The sequence below is a fragment of the Eubalaena glacialis genome, chromosome 2 (genome assembly GCF_028564815.1).
Source record: "Eubalaena glacialis isolate mEubGla1 chromosome 2, mEubGla1.1.hap2.+ XY, whole genome shotgun sequence".
Taxonomy (NCBI): domain Eukaryota; kingdom Metazoa; phylum Chordata; class Mammalia; order Artiodactyla; family Balaenidae; genus Eubalaena; species Eubalaena glacialis.
Genome location: NC_083717.1, coordinates 181,645,432 through 181,668,136, shown reverse-complemented (window position 1 = coordinate 181,668,136; position 22,705 = coordinate 181,645,432). Strand labels below are relative to the sequence as shown.

The 22,705-nt window shown below is 42.8% G+C and overlaps 1 protein-coding gene across 6 annotated transcripts in view; it reads right to left on the bottom strand.

The window, feature by feature from the left end:
- TDP1 (tyrosyl-DNA phosphodiesterase 1) overlaps positions 1–22,705 on the bottom strand; it is a 74,503-nt gene that overhangs the window by 33,350 nt on the left and 18,448 nt on the right. For all 6 annotated transcript variants that reach the window (XR_009699577.1, XR_009699578.1, XM_061182804.1 and 3 more), the window contains exons 7-13: positions 19,100–19,192; positions 15,369–15,536; positions 14,833–14,911; positions 12,574–12,756; positions 11,907–11,955; positions 9,842–9,908; positions 8,216–8,323 (exon numbers count right to left, since the gene is read on the bottom strand). Coding sequence is in view for 4 of the 6 variants with exons in the window: in XM_061182804.1 (XP_061038787.1) it covers positions 8,216–8,323; positions 9,842–9,908; positions 11,907–11,955; positions 12,574–12,756; positions 14,833–14,911; positions 15,369–15,536; positions 19,100–19,192 (747 nt within the window). In the remaining 2 variants the exon portion in view is untranslated. The remainder of the gene's footprint in view (positions 1–8,215; positions 8,324–9,841; positions 9,909–11,906; positions 11,956–12,573; positions 12,757–14,832; positions 14,912–15,368; positions 15,537–19,099; positions 19,193–22,705) is intronic.

Genomic DNA, 22,705 nt, shown 5'->3' with positions numbered 1-22,705 from the left:
ATGATGGGATTTCATTCTCATGATTAGGTCACGAATCCCTTGACTTTTAAGTTAATCAAAAGGTTTGGGATAAACCTCCTGGGTTGGCCTGACCTAATCAGGTGAAGCCTGAAAGGAGGGACTGGGTCCTTCCTGAGGAGAGATTCTCCTGTTGATTCTGAAGAAGCAAACAGCTACGCTTTGCCATAAGCAACTAAATTCTGCCAACAACCAGTGAGTTTGGAAGAAGACCCTGAGCCTTAGAGGAGATCATAGCCCTCCCTGGTCAACACTCTGGTCCTGTGCAGCTAACCCATGTCCAGACTCCTGACCCACAGAAACTGCAGGATAATAAATCTGCATTGTTTTCAGTCACTTAGTTTATGGTAACTTATTACAAAGCAACAATAACCTTATACAAGGCCTAGAACAGAAGCATGTCTATTAAGAAACAGTACTCGTTAATGTGCCATGTAAACCCATTTTGAAGGAAATTCCAAAGAGTGGCAAAAGGATTTGAGCAGTGGCAGTATTCTTCATAAAATATCTAGTTTCAAAAGGTGACCACCTTGAAGGGCAACGCTTCTTTGGACGTGCAAATCTGGCTTATTAAAAAAAAGAAGTCTCATTTTTAGGTTACAGTCAAAATTCACATTGCTTATCATCCATCTTGCTTATTACTGTTATAATTTTTTTCTGGGAAATTTGTTTTAGTAAAAAGTACTTATTCATCCCAAACGTGAACATTAACATGGAGGGGTAATAGCTCGAAGTAGTAAAGTGTCAAAAAAAAAAAAGGGAGTTAAATGCATGCAGCTTTTGATGTATTTATCTTTCACTAAAATCCCCATTCTTAAAACATAATACGTCTGCCACTTTGTGGATGGATTGTCAGGTTTGCTGGCATTATCGTTTCATTTAGACTAGAATCCATGGTTCTCTCTACAACCCCACCTCATCACTCTAAAGTAGGAAAATACATTACGTGAAAGAACAGCAGCACTCATAAATCAGTTGTTCACAGAGTTCTGAATTTATTCTCAAAGATGACAATATCATCCACCAGGAGAGACAATCTAGGGGATATTTAGAAAGGCATGGGGCATCTGGATGGCTTTCACCATGATATGGCGGTTCGTATGTGAGGCCCAGGTTACTAAACACCCTATAACGCACAGGACAATCCTGCACAACAAAGGATTATCTTGACCAAAATGCCAGTTACTGCTCTGACCTCCCCAGCCCTCCAATCCCACTCACTCCAGCAATACCCACTTGGTTTCTCAATCACAAACCAGAATATCCCCAACTCTGCCTCTCTGCCCAGAACGCTTTCCCCCAGCTCTCCATCCACACGGCTCCCTGGCTTCTTTCAGGTCTCTGCTTAAAAGTCACCACGTCACTGAGGCCCTCCCTGACCATCCTATTCATGAGCAGCCTCCCTTCCTGACACAGGGATAGCATAGTGCCTGAGGATCTTACTGGGTTCCTGGGCGCTTGTTGACCCTCTCTGTGCTTCAGTTCTCCCACCTGTAAAGGGGACTAACAGCTCTGTTGTAGGGTTGTTATGAGGATTACATGAGTGTATGTGTGTACGGACTGTGCTTTTAGAAGAATGCCTGGAACTTAGCGTAAGCACTACATGTTAGCTCTGAAAATCTAAAACAACCGAAACCAACTTGGAAATTAAGCTATTACCTAACTTATTATATTTAATGGCAAAATTTAATTTTGTTAACTCATTAGGTGACAAAAGTTGACCTAAGCTAACATGAGGCTACCTGTAACTCCACTAAGGATGTTAATAGATGGTATATGTATCATATTATGTTTCCATGCTCCAAATACATCTTGTCTCAAGGATTCTGAGTAAAGGACTGTGCACCCAAATTATTCTTCTACTTAATTTTTCTCTAGAGCAAGTATCACCGTTTGATACATATAAATTTGGTTTTTGTGTAAATCTCACCACCATAAAGTCAAGGATTACATTTTATTATTGCACTCCCTGCACCTGGAAAAGTACCTGCTACATAGCAGGTGCTCAATAAATACATGTTGAAATGAATGGTTAAATTTTATGATGCCCAAAATACAACATAGAACATTTCTTAGGTAGAAGGAAGATTATTTCATGGAAGATGGTGACCAGTTAGTTGTTCTTTATCTCAGGAGGGAAGGCTTGGATCCAATTCATCTGTGTGGCAGCGGAACACTCGGTTAATGTGATGTTTAGTCCCTGTATGTTCCTCCCCTCCCAGGCACCAACCCTGTGCTCCACTCTTCCCTGACCATCCACAAAGGCTCAGGGTGTCCATGATCAGTTCCAAAGAGAACTCCAAAATATACCACGTGTACACCGACCTTCTGAGTGCAACATCGCCAATAAACAATTCCACTTGACCGTCCCACTATAATAAATCAGTCTAATCGAGTTGACCATTCTCCCACCGAAACCAGTTTCATTTCCTGACTTCTCTATTGATGATAGTGACCATCCCCCATCTCCCTACCAGCCACACCCCAAGCCCAGGACTCGCCTTTGAAGCATCTCCCACAGTAAATTCCACACAAAGTCTAGGCAGTGCTTTCACTGGTACAGCCTCTATCCTGGCCTTCGTTCGATTCCTCGTTAACAAATCTGTGCTGAGCACCCCTCCATGCCAGGCACCGGGGGGCACTGAACAAGACAGAAATGGACTTGGCTCAGAGGTGAGAGGGGAAGCCAGGGATCACACAAGCAACCACACTGAAAGGGAAACAACACAGACCATGCAAGAAGCCCAGGGCATATGGACACCCTGCCTGGAACAGAGTAGTGTCTGGAAAGAGCAATGGCTAAAATAAGTAATCTGTGTACCATGAGTTGTTGGATAGATGGACACCAGGAGGCTGAGGAAGCAAGGAGAGTTTCACTGACGTTTAAGCTGAGAACTGAAAGTCAGTGTAGGCCTTGCTGGGTGAAAATCTACTAATGCAGAATGGTCAGAAAAGAATTACACTGCAATTACATAACACATATACAACGAGCTGTTTGACAGAACCTCTTTGGTCCTAATGCAAATTCCATGAGAGCATGAACCTCTCATTCTAATGGTGGGGTAGGTAACACGGACGGGCCACACGCACTGGACTATCACCAGTGACCCTTGTGTCAAGATTGTGCTCTTCCACTTCCAGTTCTTTCATTACACTTTATCAGTGAATTTACCGCTCTGAACTTAAAGGTGAACTCTTCTGCCTGTGCGTCAAATCACCAAGCGTGGCACCTCACACCCTCGTGGCTGCTGTGCAATGAGGCGTCTGAGGCTCAGAGCGGTTAAGAAACTTGTTCACGGCAGAAGACTCGTTCAGGATCAGACAGATCGTCTCGTCCAGGACCGTCTGATGATGTAAAGCTCATGCTCTCTCCTCTCTACAAGGTGAGGCAGGACAGTGAGCTCCCAAGCACACGCACAAGTGCTCTTAAGGATGTGCAGGACGGAGAGACCAGTAGAGGCTGGCAAAGCCTCCCCGAGAAGAGGCCAGCCCTGAGCACAACACTGACGAGAAGAGCAGCAGCTGGAGAGGCAGAGGAAAAGGACCAAGGCGTCTGGAAAGGGGACTCCGTGGGCTGCTGGCAGGATGACTTCAGGGGCAAAGGAGGCCAGCCCGGCTGCTGCTGGCAGTTCCCGCCAGGGAGTACAGGAGAAGCAAGGTGGAAATGGGGTGGCCAGGGTCTGAATGCCAACGGGGGACTCCAGACTTCAGCGTACAGGAAACGGGCGAGGATTCTGAACATGGGACGATGAGGAGGACCCGTGTCTCTGGAAGATGAATGGTCATGGACAGCGAGGACAGGTGGCCTGGGAAGAGGACGACCTGCGCGACGGGACGGCAGACAGGCAATCATTTCAGAAGTCCGGGGATTAGAAAAGGAAACTTTGAGACATTTGAAGGACGAGTAAGCTTTGATAGCTATTTCGAAAGCATCCACGTGCCTACCTCAAGAATACAGTTGATCTCTTGCTACTGAAATCATTTCTGTGTCTGGCTTCTGACATCTCTGAGATTCTGAGCATCTCAAAGGCACTACGTAAATCTTCTTATTGTTTTATCCCGAGTGCCCAGCATCCATAGGAGGAAGGACCTCGGTAAACGCTCCAAGGGAGGAAGAGCACAAGAGGACAGCTGGGCTTCAAGCCTGATGAGAGTGGGCAGGTGCCTCTGGGGCAAAAAGGGATGACGGGAAAGGAACCTCTTTCTAGATAGATGAGCTTGGTTTGGGAGATAAGGTTGGAAACAAAAACAAAAAAGAAAGGAGTTACTAGTAGATGTCACTTATACTTGGGATCTGTACCTTCCCTTGTTATGAAAGGGCTGGAGAGCGGGCTCTAAGTATGTTCTAAATTGTTATAGAAGTTACGTCTCTCAGGTATCCTTTCATAAAACTGGAGTACTATGGGGGCTTTTTCTCTTTTACATAACAAAGAAAAATGTGCTGCAGTTTCTTTTGACCTAACTGGTCTTCAAGAAAACAGGAGCACTAAAACCGTATCTTAATTAAGAGGCATTAGAAGGTAATGCTGAAGAGTGCCAGTCGTGGAGCCAAATGCCTGGGGTTAAAATCCTGCTTCTACCACTTACTACCGTGTGACCACGGGCAGCCTTTTCAACCACTCATTTCTCCAAGTCCTCATGGAGCTGTTGTGAGCATTCAATGAATAAACGTACATAAGGCATTTAGAACAGTACCTGGCATGTCGAAATCCCTGAATGAATCTTACTTGTTATCCTTTAAACATCTTGGCAAGTATAGTTTTTGGTCTAGGTGTTCCAGAATAAAATTAGAAGCCACAGATTCACAAAGACAAATTTCAAATTCTTCAATTAACTTCCAAGTTATAATTAAGCCAGTCAGTATTACAGCAGACATTCACAGCACAAAACCACCACCAAATATTACATGGATCAACTGACAGTAGATGCTTTCTGGACTTAAGTGCAAGAACACAGGTGCACCTGTCTGATAAGATCTATTCTGAAGGTATCTGAATCTGTTTTTATTCATCTAGCTGCATGGACTCACTCAGATTCTCCCTGAAAGTCTCATGGGCTTTCTCAGCTCTGTGCCCTTCGTCCCCTAGCCCCTTGGCTCAGATTCCCCTCACAATCCACCTGGTTTACTTTCAGACCTACCTCGAGACCTACATGAAATACCATTTTCTTAGCTTTAGCTGGTGGTCTCTCACCCAACCAGACCCTGCTCCAGTCAGAAAATATGTTTCTAACACTGGTCCTTACACAGCGAAACGACGAGGGGCCAGCGTCGTCTCTCCCCGCAGCCCCTGCACGGCAGGAGCACACCTCGCTCTTTTTCCCAGTCGTGCTCCCAGGGCTGACCACACACTGTCGTTAAACTATGAAACTCAGCCCGTAGAAAAGGATTACTCATGGGGTTAACTTAATCTCAGCCTCCCTTAGTGCCCTTAAATCATAATCAGTAAATTTCATGCAACTTCTGTGAAGCACATCTATCCTTTTCACTCCACTTTGAGGAAAAACAATCCCCAAATTGTCTTTTCCAGGGAAAGTAAAGAGAGGCTCAAGACTGCAACACAGGACTGGAGACTCGAGACTCCAGGCTGCGGGCTGGCCCTATGGATTCTGGACTTTGAAGCTCCCACAATCACGAGTCAATTCCTTAAAATAAAAATACCTCTCTGTGTATCTCATCTACTGGTTCCATTTCTCTGGAGAACCCTGACTAACACGGCAGCGCGAGAGGAATTGTCCCTCCCTTCCCAGGACCCAACGTTTCCATTTCCATCCTACAGGCCAGCCCTCCAAACAGCCTCTCCTCTCCTTTATCCCTGGGTCCCCGGCACCAGGATTTCCATCTCTAGTAACCCTCAAAGACCCACAGCGAGCACTCTTACATAGAAGACTTCGACACTGACATCTTGGAGGAAAAGTCTACCCAACGGCAGGAGGGGAGTAAAAGAGATCACTTCTGATCACTCCGTGTGGACAAAAGGTGAGCTGCACGCTTCTGAATGCTTAATTTCTTGGGGCACCTGTTTTCTCAGCCAAAAAACCCATGATGCTAGACGGGACCACTTTTCCCCAATAACTGATATGTTTCTTTATATTGTTCTGACCCTATTTTGAGAAAAAACATTCTGCTAATAGTTAAGAGGATTTTAACCAAAGTTGGAAGAATAGCCTTCAAATTCAATTCAACATTGCTGCAAAGTGGTATGATTTCAGTAAGAGCCTTGATGAGTATAAAAACATAATATAATGGGTAGAGAATCTGTCAGATCTGATTGAGGGAAATGTCACATCATTTCAGGTACTCAACACAGAGCAAAACAACAAGCTTTGTAATAAAGTAGCCCTTGGGATTTATGATGGCCTACCACTCCGCAATGCTTCCAATGGTAGCATTGTAGAATCAGAAGCAAGTAGATAATTTCATTGAGTCCTATTGACTCATCAGCGTATACAGGAAGCAAAGGTCACACACAGCATCACGATGTGACAGAACCGGTATTAAAAGCCAGGTTTTTCTCCTTGCAACTTAGTAAGCTGGTTTAACAGACAGTTACTGAGCACATAGGTGAGCTGACACTGAAATGTGGTCTCTGAATATCCAGGTCCCTTGGGAGGCTGTTCAAGGATCCACGTTAGGCCCAAATTCATGTTTTTATTGGTTAACTTCGTAGAAGACTGGGTAGTATTATAACTTAATTTCTCATCACTTGAATTCAGGAATACTGGTAATAATCTAGCTTTCTCAAGTGTATTTTATTTAAAATACACTTGGGGGAGGAAGTAACAATCTCCCACTCACCAAGGCCCAAACTCCTCACCCACAGAGGGGCCACACGGCCTTCCATGCCTCCGCTCTCCTTGGCACTTCCTATCTGTCTCAGGCAATGACTTCTCCACCCAGGGGATCTACAGTTCACGTCTCATACTCACGTGACCTACTCTTCACAGGCAGAAGTTTCTCTTTTTATAGGCACACAGCAAAGAGAAGGGCACTAATTCCCCTGGCCATCCTTCACAGCCTTGACGGCAGAGCTTGAACAAGTGTAACGACAGCTCTCATGTCATGGGCTGATATGTCTCCAGCACTGCGCTCTGTCATTTAACTCTCACAATAACCCCCAAAGGCAGCCATCACTTTTCCCATTTTATACAACAGGAAAGAGCCTCAGGTTAAATAAATTTCCCAAGTTCACAGAGCTAGTAAATAACAGAATAGTCCGATCTTTAGGACTCAAAAGTATGCTTTCCCATTGTGCTATGGCTCCTCAGAAACGTCTGGGAAGCCCTCTCTCACATCTAACTTCCACCACTAACACTGTTTGGGTCTCGGACCCGTATCCGGAGGCGGGGCAAAGGTTAGCCACTAATTTCCATAAACTAGGAAAGTAACTTGGTTACTTCTAAGTGGCTCTTTGGTTGAAAAGTGTGTTCATGAAAGCTTTTAAACTTCTGTTTAAAAGTTTGTTCATCATTAAAGAAATAATTCTACTCTGTGACACCTTAATTAGTTGCTATTGGCATCAACTGTGTTATTAAATTATGAAGAGATGCCTAACGGTCTCTGTTCAGACTAGAAGCCAGGAACTAAAGTTCTAGTCTAGCTCTATTTTATAGCTTGTTATAAAAACAGACACAAAAATGCTAATAGGTAGGGACTTTCTTATAGGGGGTGACAAAAATAATCTAAAATTGGATTATTGTGATGGTTTCATAATTCTGTGAATATACTAAATCATTAAATTGTAGACTTCAAATGGTGAACTTTATAGTACGTTAATTACATCTTAATAAAGATGTTTAAAAAAAACACAAAGAGATTTGATTGCTCAAGTTTCACTTATCTAAGAAGAAAATAATTAAGGAATATTAATTTTACCATGTTATTCTTCTTCTGTATTTACTCCAAATGTCAATTTGCCTAATTCCTATTTCTGAGGTATTAAATACAGAAGTAAACACAAACTTTATGCAAACCGTGTAAACATCTACACTTATAAGTAAAATCAGGCGATGATCCCTCTACCAAGGGATTCATGTCGTGGGCCTACTTTAAACAAGGCTCATATAAGACACACACATACACACAGAAAACTAATGACAATCCACAAAGTCACTTTTTGGAACCCTATTCAGTACTCGTAGCAGGAGTTACAAATACACTTTAACAACTCCTCCCGTCAGGAATGTAAGAACTACGTACCTTGTGACAAGGAACCACGCAAGTTGACTGAAGTCTGGAGAGGGTCTCATATATGTCTTAATATGTGGCATGGCATTGCTGCGGCCTGACGTGTCGGCTGACCATTTGCTAGTGACGGGAAAGACACACATCACTAATTAGAAAATATAAATTGGTCATAGTCCTAGTATGAGGAAACTGTCTCAAAAGCAAAATCCTATCATCTAAAAAACAGTGAGTACCTCGTTCTCTGTGATATGACCTGTGATATCTCCTTAAACTGTATTCAGCTAACAGCACAACACATGTTCATTTTAGAATGTAGGTACGTAGAAGAAAAACTTACCACCACCTACAAAAAGCACTGTAACCTTTCGTATGGCCTTCCCACCTTGTTATGAATACACATACATACACATACATATTATTTCTATTGTGCTTTTAACCGCATGTATGCACATCTGGTCTCCTTGAAAGCAGGAACTGTGCTCCCGGAGCACGTTACTGAGTACAAGAGGCTCACCAAATGCTTGTTGAAAGAATAAAATACAAAATGGGAAAAATACAAACAGTATGAATATCAAAATGGAATGTTGAAAGGCAGGGGGATAATTCAGAAATATTCTAGTCAAATGCTGATATTCATATATCTGAGTTTTGTTTCTAAGTTTCCAACATTTTTAGGACTAAGGTTCCATGGGAAAAAAATGACCTATATTATGAAGCAACAATCCTTACTTATGAATATAAGAGGATGGTCCCTTAAGAAAACAGATTGCCTGCAAGAGTAAAATCAGGATTAGGTAGATTCGTTATTAGATTGTTACATTCACTTGTATGAAGACAATACTGAAAGGAGTTCAATTTTTAAAAATGTCCTCTGCAAAACCAAACATCTCCAAAGAAAGCATTAAAGAAAGGCTCCAGGATGCATGGCATACTGAATTAGACTGAAAGCTTTTTTTTTTTTTGGCCTCACTGCACCGCACGTGGGATCTTAGTTCCCTGACCAGGGACTGAACCCGGGCCCTCGTCAGTGAAAGTGTGGAGTCCTAACCACTGGACCGCCAGGGAACTCCCAGACTAAAAGCTACAAAAATGTAATCTGCCTTCGTTTCTGGCGTCCAGCAAAATGAATGCTTGTTGAAGCAAGTATGAAACTAGAACTGGCCTAGAACACGCAGGATGTGCAGCCACTGCAGCCAGAAGAGGACGTGGGACACCCCGCTGACCTGAACACTCGGCCATTTGCTAACTGTTACAACAAGCCAAAGGCCACCCCGTGCCCTGGAGAGAGTGGCATGGATTCTTCCCTCGGTAAGCCTGTGGTTTCACAGCGTATGAATGTGTAGACAAAAGGATAACATATTTTGGAAATATGGACGAAAACGCTGCTTATGTAAATTCGAAACTTCACAACATGTTCTTTTATTTACCTTTTTCTCTGTATGCCAATATTTGACTCTTTGGTATTAAAAACCATTTCCAAGAAATGTTTAGAACCTTGTTTTAAATGATTTCTATCACTAACATATGCAGATAAAAAATATAGCTATATAAGATTCTTTTTTTAAAAAAAATCAGACTGACAAATAACATTATTTTACCCTAAAGAAGCAAAGGCAGCATTCTAAACCTATTACTTACTGAAAATAGGAATGGAGCCAATTCTGTTTCTCCGCCGTCTGGATGCTATAGGGAAGAGAGCCCCCAGCTTTTAAAATAAGAAAAATAAAATAAACAAATGAAAATTACTGACTATAATTTGAGGATCCTTCGTTAAGAAGAAAATCTACAGCAAACAGTTGGAAGGTAAAAGAAAACCACTACTTATTTCATCTTATGGAATAGTTCTTTGAAAGAAAATGGCTAAACAAACCTGCATTGGGTTTGCTCTCTCAGTGGGGTTTCCTTTCTTAGGTATGCATGTCAAATAGTAAATGTTTACTACCTGAATAGAAAAAGCTATTTAATCACTGGGGTGGTAGTGGTGGTGGAAATTTAACATCTATAATAGCACAGATCTGAAATGTTAGGAAAGACCAGAGAATGAACCTCTGCTCATCCTGCTGTCCTGATGCAGGTGAGACACCCTTAGCCACATTTTGCAAGATGAGGTCTGGTGCACCTGTTTTTTGCCCAAGACCAGGACACTCGGGGGAGGGCACACTAGGATAAAAACTTGGTTCTCCTGCCTCCTTCACCTTTTACACTGATATTTCCAAATAGACTTTGTCCTAGCTACACAGATTCTTACAAATGAAATAAAAGGATCACTAAATTAAAATGTTCAGTAAACAGTTACATTTTTAAAAAGGAATTCTAAAAGCCATAGTCCTACAAAGAGAATGAAGATACAGTTCCAAGTGGAAACACAATTAGAAGCCAATTTTTGTTCCTCTTTGAAAGGAAGAAAGTTCACTGTAGATTCATCAGTGACGTTCCAAACACGTTAGAACTTCTCCATAATAATCTATATCCAAAGAGGGCTTTAAATTTCTGACATATCAAATAAGGTATGTTGTATCTCCCACTACAAATTAACTAAGAACATAGCTGAGGTTTCAAGGACCAGTTACACAATAGCTTTATTGAAAATACCAAGTTCTTCCCTACTAAAAAACATGCTTTGAATGGATCTAGCCTATTAGAAGTACAGAAAGGAGGAAAAAAAAAAAAAAAAAAAAAAGCAGCCAAACAAACCAGAAAATCACCATGTCCCTGAGTCTCAGTGAAGTAATTTTAGCTTGCCGTTAAAAAGCAACAAATGGGCTAATACACTCCAAACCCTACTGAGATTTTCCTGGCAGGGTCACATGTAGTTTGATAAGCAATGAATGGACTAAGCTGGTCTAATTCAGAGCACTCTGCTTCCAGCCATAAGCAAATGCCAATCAGACTTCCCCTTTTTCCAAGGCATTACCCTGTTTGGGTTTCTGGATAATACCTCCTTAATGCACTATCTGGGGGGCTGCTGAATTCTAAATAAGTTTAGTGCCCAGCACTGACATAAGGGAAATAGAGGACAAGACGGAAAGATGTCTACAAAACAGTTCTAGGATTTACAGATGAAGCTCTTGCAAGACGAGATATATCAACTGGGTTATACCAAAGGTTTCATCTCAGTATTCAGCGTAAGTTCCGGACCTTCAATATTATCTTTATCTGGGATTCAAATCTGGAAGAACCACACAGTACTTCGGGCAGGGGGGATGCGGGGAGAGAGAGGTCGGAGAAAGGTATGACACACAGCTGTAGGGGAAGCTGGTTTTATCCGGACGTCTTGTCTGGACAACCAATCTGCTGGTGGCAGAAGTGAGAACAATCTTACTGGTAAAAACATCAATCACTCCGAGCATTATTGTGAGGATTAAACAACACACAAATTGCCCAACTGCATGGCATCATCTTTGGAATACAGCACTGCTCAATATTACCTACTTTCATGATCCTTACCTAGTTAAGAGAGAATAATCTCTAAATTTCTAACCAACACTTTTCTGGTCTCAAGGAGGAAGGCATTTTTATTACTTGTTTTAAAAAGTTTACCAGGGCCATGTATAACTGAATCACTTTGCTGTACACCTGAAACTAACACAACATTGTAAATCAACTATATCCCAATAAAATTAAAAAAGAAAAAGTTTACCAGGGCATTTATGAAATATACACACACAAAAAATACAATCAGGACAGTTTCCCCAACAATTACCTGGATATCCTTCTAAGCTGGTTCGCACGTTTTCCACTGAAGGATAGATCTAAAAAAAAAAAAAAAAAACACTTGGAATGTACCACGTTGAAGAACTATTTGTTAAAAGGAATGAAGATTCGTTTTTAAGAAAATGAAAATCTCAATTAGAAATACCTAAAGACTTAGAAAATGTGCTTTAAATTTTAAACAAGTTCCCATCTTACTGAAAAAAATTAAACTTCTAGTAATTAAACTACAGAAAGCATTTATAGTCAATGAAAGAAAATTACATTTCCATTTGAGTATTTTTTTTCCCTCTGAAATGACAAATTAACACTGAATTGAATGCCAAATTATTAATTCAAAGGTCTCTAAATTAATAATGCTTGTAATTCTGCTGGCAATGATTTATCAAGTATTTTTTCCCTTGGCTTGACGACCTGAAGGAAGGAATGGAGAATTCGCAGTCTAGTCTGTGGCTGAGATGGAGCTCTGAACAAACCAGCAAGCTCCCAGCACCAAATGATATTAGGGCCACTTGATTACAAATGACTATGCTAATGTACTGCTGTTTCCATCCCCAAACCACGGAATGAAACATCTCTCTATGACAAAGAGGACTTACTTGATTCTTCTCCTGGACCAGAGGATAAGAACGGTGACCTCAAGGAGGAGAAGCACTCACCAGATGAAGAGGAACAGCACTTCCTGGGGTCTTGCTTTCCTTGCCCGGTGTCACCAAGCTCTCTTTAAACTCAGAACACAACCATTTTGATTCATCGGCCCCCATGGAGCCAACGCTTGAGAACTGACCTACTATAGGCCAGGACTCTGCTTTAGGTATGGATGAGGCATGCTCTTTCAGAAGCTGTGAGAGAATAAAAACGAATGCTACTGTTACTCCAAACACGTGAACAGAAATGCTGTGACAACTCAGAACACGGTCTTCCACCCTTGGAATGCCTCGTTCACAAGGAAAGGCTGACAATATTAGCGACCAAGTTCATACCCATGTGTAGTTTTTTTTCCTTCTTTGGGAAATATTTTTAAATACTGAAGATATTTTATTTTAATGGAGTAAGTGGACACAAGTATTCTTCCTCCAAAATTCTTTGATTTGTACTAAAAGCAAAAACAGATTAGAAAAAATAAAAAGAAGACCCATTTTAGTAGCAATGTCAGATAAAGCACCAACCTGCCATACGAAATTAGATTTTTGCCTTGAAGTTGCAATGGTTTAACATACCTAAACAATACTAGGAGGTCAAGCTATTGTATATTTTGACTCGTATCATTTGAAAGAGGTTTAACTCTTGGGATCTAGGCAGCTGTGATGCTCTGTAAATAAAAGGGAATATATTTACATATAGATACATACTACCATAAGCACTGCAGAAGATTGACTTGCATTTCCTGCTTTGTCTGATATTTATGCAAAGCTGCAGAAACAATTCAGAAAATACTGGGAAATTTTATCCATTTAAACACATACCGAGCGTCTTCCTAGAGGCTGGAGATGGCAACAACAAAAAAAAGCCGCAGTTCCTGCCCCAGTGGAGCTCATATTCTGATGGATGTATTGTTTAGTTTATACGTACTATTTTCCTTACCACAGAGTAGGCATTAATATTTATAAACACACTTCCCCAAAGAGCCCAAATAGTTCTCAACTTCCACCCTGGGTGCAGCATGGCATAGGAAACAGGACTGAGCCAACAACAAGACTCAGCTTCTATTTTGGGCTATTCTGGGCTCAGTCCTTGATCAGGTACATGACCCTAGCCAAGGCCCTGGGCTTCTCTTTACACCTCAGTGGAACAGACGTCTGATCACCCATCTTCCTTGGAATGCAGCTATGATGCAACACGGGTTCCTGACAGTGGAAAGTGGTCGCAAACACTAAGATGCTACTCAGCTTTCAATAAGATTGGGCTGCTGCACAATATGTGCCATCAGCTGGCCGTTCTGAACCACTGGCCCACAGGCTAACACACACTAGTGCCTACCGAACACTCAACACATGCCTTGCATTCATTTCCTCATTTAATCCTTACGTAATTCTGTGAGGGAAGTACTATTATTATGCCCATTTTATGGATGTCAAGAGGGGTTAAGGAGCAAGTCAAGGTCACATGGCTTGTAACCAGGTCAGGATTTGGCCCCGGGTGTGGGTATCCGCCCACAAAGCTGTGCACTTAGCCAGTATGTGGGACCCTCTCCTCCCCAGGTCAAGAAAGAAAGATGGTGGCTTCGAGACCTTGCCCGCTTTCAGCTGTGGTCTCACTTACAAAAGGAAATTAAAGTGAAAAGTTGTCATTGGCCGGGCGGCATTCTCACACAACATAAATAATTTATGGAAAAAGAGGGGCTTTTAAGAAAGCCCCTTTAAGGAATTTACTAAGGTCGATAAACTGACTCCTAGAGAGAGGTGGAGAAAACTTTAAGCTTTAACTTGCTGGTTGTTTAATTTTGTTAAAGACCTTTCTTGGCTTATTTTCATACCAGCAGCAAATGTCATTGTCATAATTACAGTTCTCAGGGCAATGGTTTAGCAAACCATTTAGTCTTCACTCAACACTATTTTCTGTTCTGTGTTGAATTTGTGTTAAAAATCCTTGATGTGCTGATCAAAAGCTATAATACTTATATGAATAAAAAATCTCTAACTATCTTTATTACAAGAAATAAAAAAACTAAAAATCCTCCACATACTTTTGCCATTTAGAATCATTAACTCTACACCTATAAATGAGGCAAAATGTTAAAATACAAGTAATTACTGGAAACTATAATTAGACAATCAATTATCAAGTGCCTACTATTTGCCCAGAATTGTGCTGGAGATACTATGAAGCTGCCTTCAAAATATACCAATTATAAATGAAAAAGGACAGAACATACATTAAATTTTTAAAAAATGGTAAAATAGTAAAAACTCTGTTACCTTCCTAAGCCTAAAATGTCCCCAGTTATCTTTTTGATTTCCTTGAAAGCGTCCCGGGGTTGAGCCAATAAGGTAAACACTAAAAAGATATAAAGCACAAGTTACAGAACATAGTGATTTGTGGACTCCCCAAATCACAAAATATGCATGAAAACTAACATTAAGCAAGAAATATTCTAAGAGCCAACCCACTTTCTTGAGATGCCTCTTCAGAGGAGTAACTGACACTTAAAATCATTTTTGAGCACATCAAGTAATGGTGGGACACCCACGGGGTATAAGGTACCAGGCAAAGAGCTCAGCAATTTTAAGAGAAAGCTCTCCGGCTGGGATGAGAGGGGTGGGGTGGTGGCACTCAGGTGAGGGGCAAGATCTCCCGGCCTCCACTTCAGTGCCTGAGGACCAGGAGGTGCAGACAGTAACAGGCCCTGCTCTCATCACGTCCCGAAGGACAGCCATCTCCTGCCGGGCCCCTGTGTTCCAGACCTCACATGGCGCTCAAGGTAAGTACCCCAAGTTGCTAAGAGGCCACGTACTTTGTTTCTGAGAGGTCGTGCTCCTGGATGGTATCTATCCACTCCTTGAGGGGAGCGGCGTTATAAGCCATCAAGTAGCTGATGAGGTCAGCTTTAAAGTGTGTGGTTGATTCTCCAGATCTGTGGGTCCCATGGACTATTCGTGGGTACAGGGGGCTCAACCATATTCTGGAATGGAAAAAAAAAAATAACCTTTAACAGTCAGAAGCACAGCTGATCACAGTGGTACCTCTGTATTGATTAGGCACTCACCCTAAAGGAAAGGTGAATTCTCACTACCTCTCTCCACATGGTAGGTAAGGTCATCCTTATAAAACATGAAACAAATCTGATGGCACCACTCCAATGGTTCCCATCATATTCAGAATTATTTTTGAAAACCTCACTGTGAATTTAAGACCCAGTAAGACCTGGCCTCTGCCTGCCTCTCCCAACTCAGTCTCTCCATGCTCCCTCCTTCATTCACGCACCTTCCTTATTCCCCCTCGCACCTCTACATCATTTTTAAAGACTTGATGACAACAGTTAAGTGTTCTACTCCTAATTGCTATAGCAACTCCACACCACCAGCAGTAACCCCAGCAAGGTTCTGCCCATGCCTACGTCAATGTAGCTCTTTAACCAAGTGGAAAATAAAAGTTATCTAAGAAAAAAATGTATGTGCAAATATGTTTTCAATAAACAAACTCACTTTCATATATAACATATGGGATATATATAATCCCACATCTGGTGTCTGGAATGAGTATAGACCACATTTAGTCATGTTACATTAACACTAACCTCAGACTTTAAAATAATTCAGTAAAAAAACTTTAAAGACATCTTTCATCAATTCTTTGTCAGTGTACTTTGCCAAAACTTCTATATCATACCCACAAATGGCAAACCACCACAGCTAAACCCAGTCCTTCTGTGAACTGGTCCCTCGTAGATTACAAAGAAGTATGGCTTCAAACTTCTTGTGCTGTTTCTTCAACAGCAAAATCAGGTTAACAGTCCTGCCTCACCAAGGCGCCCACGAGGTAATGAACAGGGTCTAACTTAAAGCAGCCTCAGCAAGTAGGAGCTGTGTCTGCCTTTTTCCCCTTCTTGGGTTATTTCCACCACACTTCTACCCAACAAGCCAAAAGAGAAACTGCCCAATTCCTCTTTCACCCAGCAGCCCTCCAAGGAGACTAGTAAGAGGCAGGCCGTCAGGGCAGGAAGGGTCCAGAACCACGAGGATCCCGGCTGTGCGTCTTGTGAACTCTGTACACGTTTCTAGCAGGATGGCAAGTCACACCTTCCCTTCCCACCTCGAGGTGACCCCTCGCATGAGGGGTTATACTTGCGACCAGGACGGGAGTCCAGGCTCTGGACCTGGATCTGCTTCTACCTGGCTGTGTCATTCTGGGCAAGCTCGGTGACCCCTCTGGGCCTCCCTCTGACCCTGTGCGTGTAACGCGACCATGTCGGGCTGGCTGGCTAAGGTCTCTCCTCCCAGTAGCAGCTCGGAGCCCACAGGGTGAGTGGGGCTCCTCCTGGATTAGAGGTTCACTCACGAGGGTAGTTCTGGATGAGGAACATGACAGACGACGACTTTCTAAACCAGGACACCAAGATGTGAGGCGTTTTTAACACTTCACAAAATAAGAAGAGAAATCATCCGGGGCCAAATAATTTTAAAATTGAGAAATTAATAGGCGGACCAAGAAGCAGGTGAAAAGGATGGCTGGAACACATGTGGAGAAGGAAAGAATCAGCAGAGCCATAACAGGCTGACTAGGAAATAGGGTTACACAAAAAAACTACTTTTAAATATTGGGTTGGCCAAAAAGTTCGTTCGGGTTTTTCCGTAAGGGCTTACGGAAAAACCCGAACGAACTTTTTGGCCAAGCCAATATTTTAAGAAAGTTACAACCCACGACATGAAAGTATCAGACGGAGTAGAATCTAGACTAACCGTGAGATGACAGCACCTCCTATTCTGGGGTGGCCGGCGGAGGGAAGTTGGAGGGAGATTTCATACCCTTGGTACTTTGAGTTTTGAACCACATGAAGTTACCTAGTCAATACATTTTTTAAAACATTTAAATTAAAAGTTTTTTTTAAATAAAGGAGAAAAATGAACACCCGAGCCATTTACCCTTAATCCCTTCCCCATAGTAGCCAACCCAGAGACGCCTAAGGAAACAGGCCTGGCTGCCTATAAGCTCAAGCTCCAGAGGGCTAGAGGCTGTGGGTGGGATTCTTTGAGCCACAGGAGAGCCAACTCGATAAATCCCTTTAGCTACGTTAATTATTGTTCCCCCAAGAACAAGCTATGTTAATCTCACTTCCTTTTTAGATGGGGCTACATATGAGTCACGAGTCCCAGAATCCAAGCTAGCAGCTTAGAAGCTCGTGGGGCAGCAAAGACCTTGTTAACTGGAAGCTCGGTGGATCAAGAGCACTGCGGCTGAGGCTCTTAGAGACAGTCCATCCCCGAGACCCTGAACCCATCGCAACAACACTGCATTCTGAGAAGCGTACCTTAAGTGGGACACTTGGAAACTAGAACATGTTTATAGGAAAACCATCAAGCAGTGGGGACAGGGGATCAAGCCACCTGCTATGGTGGGGAAGGGGAGTGAAGAGAGGACGACACACACCTGGCTCAGGGAAAGGCTGTGTGAGGGAAGAGGCAGCTCTGGTGCTGCACGGCCCGCTCAGGTCCAGCAGGCCCAGAGGATGGGGGCTGGGAGGCTCTCTGTCTCAGCTCAACTGAAGGTCTAACGTGGGCTCAGTCAGAGCCCCGGATTAGGGTTCTAGCCCAGGCTGGGCAATGGTATGAGCAAGGGAACGAGGAGGAGGATGCAGGGGAAGATACTCGAACCTTGAAAGGGTGAGTTCCTTCTAACACAGGAAGGCAGAGACGTGCAGAATAGCTTAAGTGAAAGAAAGTGAAATTAAGGCTGGTCATAATGAAGCCTTATCGGGAAGGAGAAAAAAGGGTGAAACGATTTGAACAAGTCCCTAAAATCCCTAAAAATAAACCTAAACTTCTCGTAAGAGATCAAAACCTAGATCTGGCATATATGCACCAAGGACAAAGGGTTAGTAATTAAAAAAAAAAAAAAAAACCCATGAAAAACCTTCATGTTCAGTTCTTTTGGAGATCCACAACCATGTTACAGGCTCTAAAAAGATAGCCGTTTAGATTTGTTTTATGGGAAACTAAACTGACTGGGGGTGAGGGGACATTTTTAGTGTACAATCAACCCCCAAGTTTTCTTTTGACACCTGCTGGGAAGTGGCAAGCAAAAGTGGGTGCAGGAATAAGTGAGGACCAAGAAAGTTATCAGGAGGGTCTTAATGGAAAAATAATAGGTTCAGACCTTTCATTTTTTATCCTCTTTCCTGCCTCAGATCCTTGGATCTACTTGGCTGTAGAGTGTATGTATGATGCCATTTTGTAAAAACTAGAAAAAAACTACGGTGTATAAATATGTATGTGTACAGGTATAATAAAGGCAGTTATGGATGATTATGTGCTAAATGGTTAACACCAGCTACCTCAAGAGAGGAACTGGGGGGAGGTAGTAAAAGAATACTCTCACTTTTTTTTGCATGTGTCTCTTTTCTACGCCATAATTCTGGGTTTTTTCACAATTAAAAAACAGGAGAAAAAGAATAAATCGAATGTTCTCGCTTTTGACCTTTCTCAGCACACACAGTGACTACCAAGAAATGAACGGAACCCTACAAACCCTTGTGTCTTCTGATGCCAGTCAGCGTGAATGAGGTTGGAGGTGTGTATGACAACCCGGAGACCTTCTTCATACAGCAGTAGCATCATTTTCCTTTAAAAACAGAAAAAGGATCAAAAAGCATTAACAGTACTCTCATAATACCTTTCTAATGCAAATGCAATAGCTAAAGGAGTTCTTTAAACTCTGATTACATTATCCCAACTTTGAACATTTAGTCTTCTTTTCTTCTATACGTCATCGTTATCAAAGTCTGCTTAAGTGACAAGTGGAAAACCACCTTCCAAAATGCTGAGTATTTGGTGGTAAATGAGCTTTTGCTCCATCCCGTCCACGTGGCCAGTCCCGGCACTTTAAACCCCTCCCCACTGTAGCCTGGCTCCTTATTATCTATTCAGCATCACCCATTACTATCAGGGACAACAGGAATCTTCCTGTCCAGTGTTTTCAGAGTGTGGTCACAACCTCTTGCTACACTGTGGCTACCTAGCATTAAAAAAAAAACTGCAACAGAATAAATTAGAAACTCAAGAGTATATTGCATATATTTAAGTGCTGGTTCGTGAAACTCTTGTTTCAGCACTTACCAGTACAGACACGTGCAGCAGACTGAAATGACAAACGCATTTCCTACTGTGGGTTGCAGTTTAAGTTTGAAAGATGCTTCATTTTCAAGAGACTGATCTTTCTTCATACTCTATAGACGCCAGATTTGTCACCAGCGTGTACCTGGGCTTGAGGTAAATCTTCCCTTTTCTTCTCCCTTTACTCAAATCAGCCCTAGAGATTCCCTTCTTTCCCACGGGGCCTCCCCAGTCATCAGATTATTTCTCTTAGTTTAATTCCAGTGAGAGGGAGGAAACAGGACAGATAAGAGCTTTCCATCCGAAGCTGGAAGACCTAAGTACCAGTGTTCATCAGTTAGAAGCCATAGGACCCTATGTAAGTCATTTAATATCTCTGAGTCGTTCCATGTCCCCTGAGCCTCGGCTTCTCACTTGTAGCATGAAGGATCAACTCCGTGTTCACTTCATAGGGCTGATGTGAGAATGAAATGCAGTACGTGTTTTGTTAAATGTAAAACACTCCAGGTGTACATTCCCTCTACTGCTTCCATGCCTTGCTTTACTTTGCCATCTACTTTCAGATGATTCTTGGCCTCCCGATGGTTTTCTAATTATTTCAGGAACCTAAATTCTCTCTCCCTCAACTAGAGATTCACTCAAGGCAGTAACTCTGCCTTATTTCTATGGAGGCCAAAATGCTACTTAACATTTACTGATGGAAGTCAGTTTACACGTGGGAAAAAAATGAACCACTGGTTCTCTCAAATAAACAACATCCCGAATACTATCTCGATAGAATGGGGTTATTAGCATTAAAAAATACAGAAAAGACTATACAAACAGAGAATAAGATTTAGCTCTTGCCAGAATGAGAATTTAACCCAAGCTGGCAAATGGTAAATTAATGCAAAGCTGGAGAAATGACAGCTGTTGAGCCAATCTTCTTTCCATGTATGAGATGTGCTCCCTGAAATCTGGGCAAATTTACATACACAGTTGCCAAATTAGTAGCTGACTGTAATTAAGAATAAGCCAGTTACGAATTCATGATTTAACTTTTACAAATATTTCCATTAGTTAAGGCATCAATTAACAGGAAAATCATGCACTAATGTCAGTGAATCCTATCAAATAGCATTGAGAAGTAATCTAAGGGGAGTCATATTAATCTTTTCATAGACAAAATGGCATGTCCCAATAAGGTCAGAGTTAAAAATGGATAAAACATATAAAGAAATGAGGTCTTTCCTGAAGAATACTGACCTGCATATTATCTATTAAGCTCTGGGGGTGGCAGAAGGGACATTTCCTCTATTTGAAGCTGTTCCTGCACAGGGGGAAGGCAAGCTAATGTCTGTGGAGCATTGATGTACCAGGCACTGCTTTAGAAGCCGCACAGAATGCTAGCACACTAAATCCCACCCATTCCAGAGGAGGTGCTATCATTCCCATTTTACAACTGCAGAATCTGTGGCTAGGACAGGTCACGGGGACTATCCAGCTCCCCACGTGAACCAGAAGCAGCACTTATTTGGGTCACACATGTTGGATCTTCCTCTCACTGTGCACGGCTTCCCTTGGGCTGGACAGGGTCGCAGCTACTTCATGCTACTGGGGCAGGAGTGGGTCGCATGCAGGGGAGGCCCTGCTACAGCCCGAAGAGGAGAGAGGCCCATCCTGCAGTCTGCTCCTGGCTGCACGGCCACATCTGACGCTTCCCTCCCGCTGTGGATTCTCAGGGCCGTGGGAGGTGCCTTTGCTTCCCGCTCTGGGGGCCACCAAAGAGCTTCAGCATTCTAAAGCACTATGAGATAAGCCCCGGGACTGCACAGCATCCTGGAAGCAAGGATGGAGCTCGTTCACCGTCTCTAAGAGGACCATGAGCTCCTGGAGGATGGGGCTGCTTCTGGTCACTTCCAGATGCTACGCAAGTAGTACGTGGTCACCACCCGCCAGCTGACGCAAGTGTGACCCCGGAGACTCCTTCAGAGTTACTGTGGCAGCTCCACTCTGTCGGGGGCGGGGGACGCGTTCACACCTGTCACCAGGAGCTGGAAGGCTTTCCTTCTTTCCTAGCTCATGTGTTTGTCTTGCCTCTCTCACCCGAAGACTAAAAGCTGCAAGGACAAAAACCACTATGTCTCAAAACACTTTACGTCCCCCCGAGCTGTGCTTCAAGAATATAATAGATATTTAATGAATAACTCTTAGAACATTGTAAAATGAACAACGGAAAGTAATTTCAAGGCATGAGTTCAATCTCCTACAAAATACTGGCATTTTAACAAAATGTAAACTACACACACACTACAGAGTGGGGAAAGGGTCTATCATTACTTCCCTAGGCACCTTCAACTCTGAATGAGGACTCTGCTGGGTTTAACCTGCAAAATGCATGTGTTGGAGGAGAAGGAAGAATGGACTTGCAAAGCGTGTGTGTGTGTGTGTGTGTGTGCGCCAAAGGAAACAGACTTAATTTTAGCAGTGAGGAAACAACAAAAGTAAATTAAGAACTTAAGCAAAAATAAACAGTTCTAGTCCTGTCTCCAACACTGGCTGGAGGAAAACTGCCTACCTACTTGGGGGCTCTAGTCTATAAAATGAAGACAAAGGACCAAGTAATGTTTTGAATAACATTAAAAAAAAAAAAAAAAAAAGGATAGCCCCGCCCTCCTCAAATGCTACTGTGTCAGATCTGGGCCAGCCCAGCACTCAGTCTCTCCCCGGACCCAGGCTCTCCTATGACTCGCTAGCATATTAAGTGCAGTGTGAATACGCCCAAGAAACGCTGGCTGCGGGCACAGAACGTGTGCCCTGCAAAGGAACCCCGCACTGCAGGTCTAGCAAATCATGCCCAGGATCCAAAACAGGGCTTGCTGAATGTATTCTGGAATCAGTAAGGTATTTAGGCTAGGGTTCCAGCTAAGGGCGGGGGACAAGGATCCATCTGGTGCGACACTTTACTGGCAGAATCTCTACCCAGGACGGCTGACTACTGCCGCCCATCAGCGTCTCCCACGGTGGTGCAGCTACAGGAGCC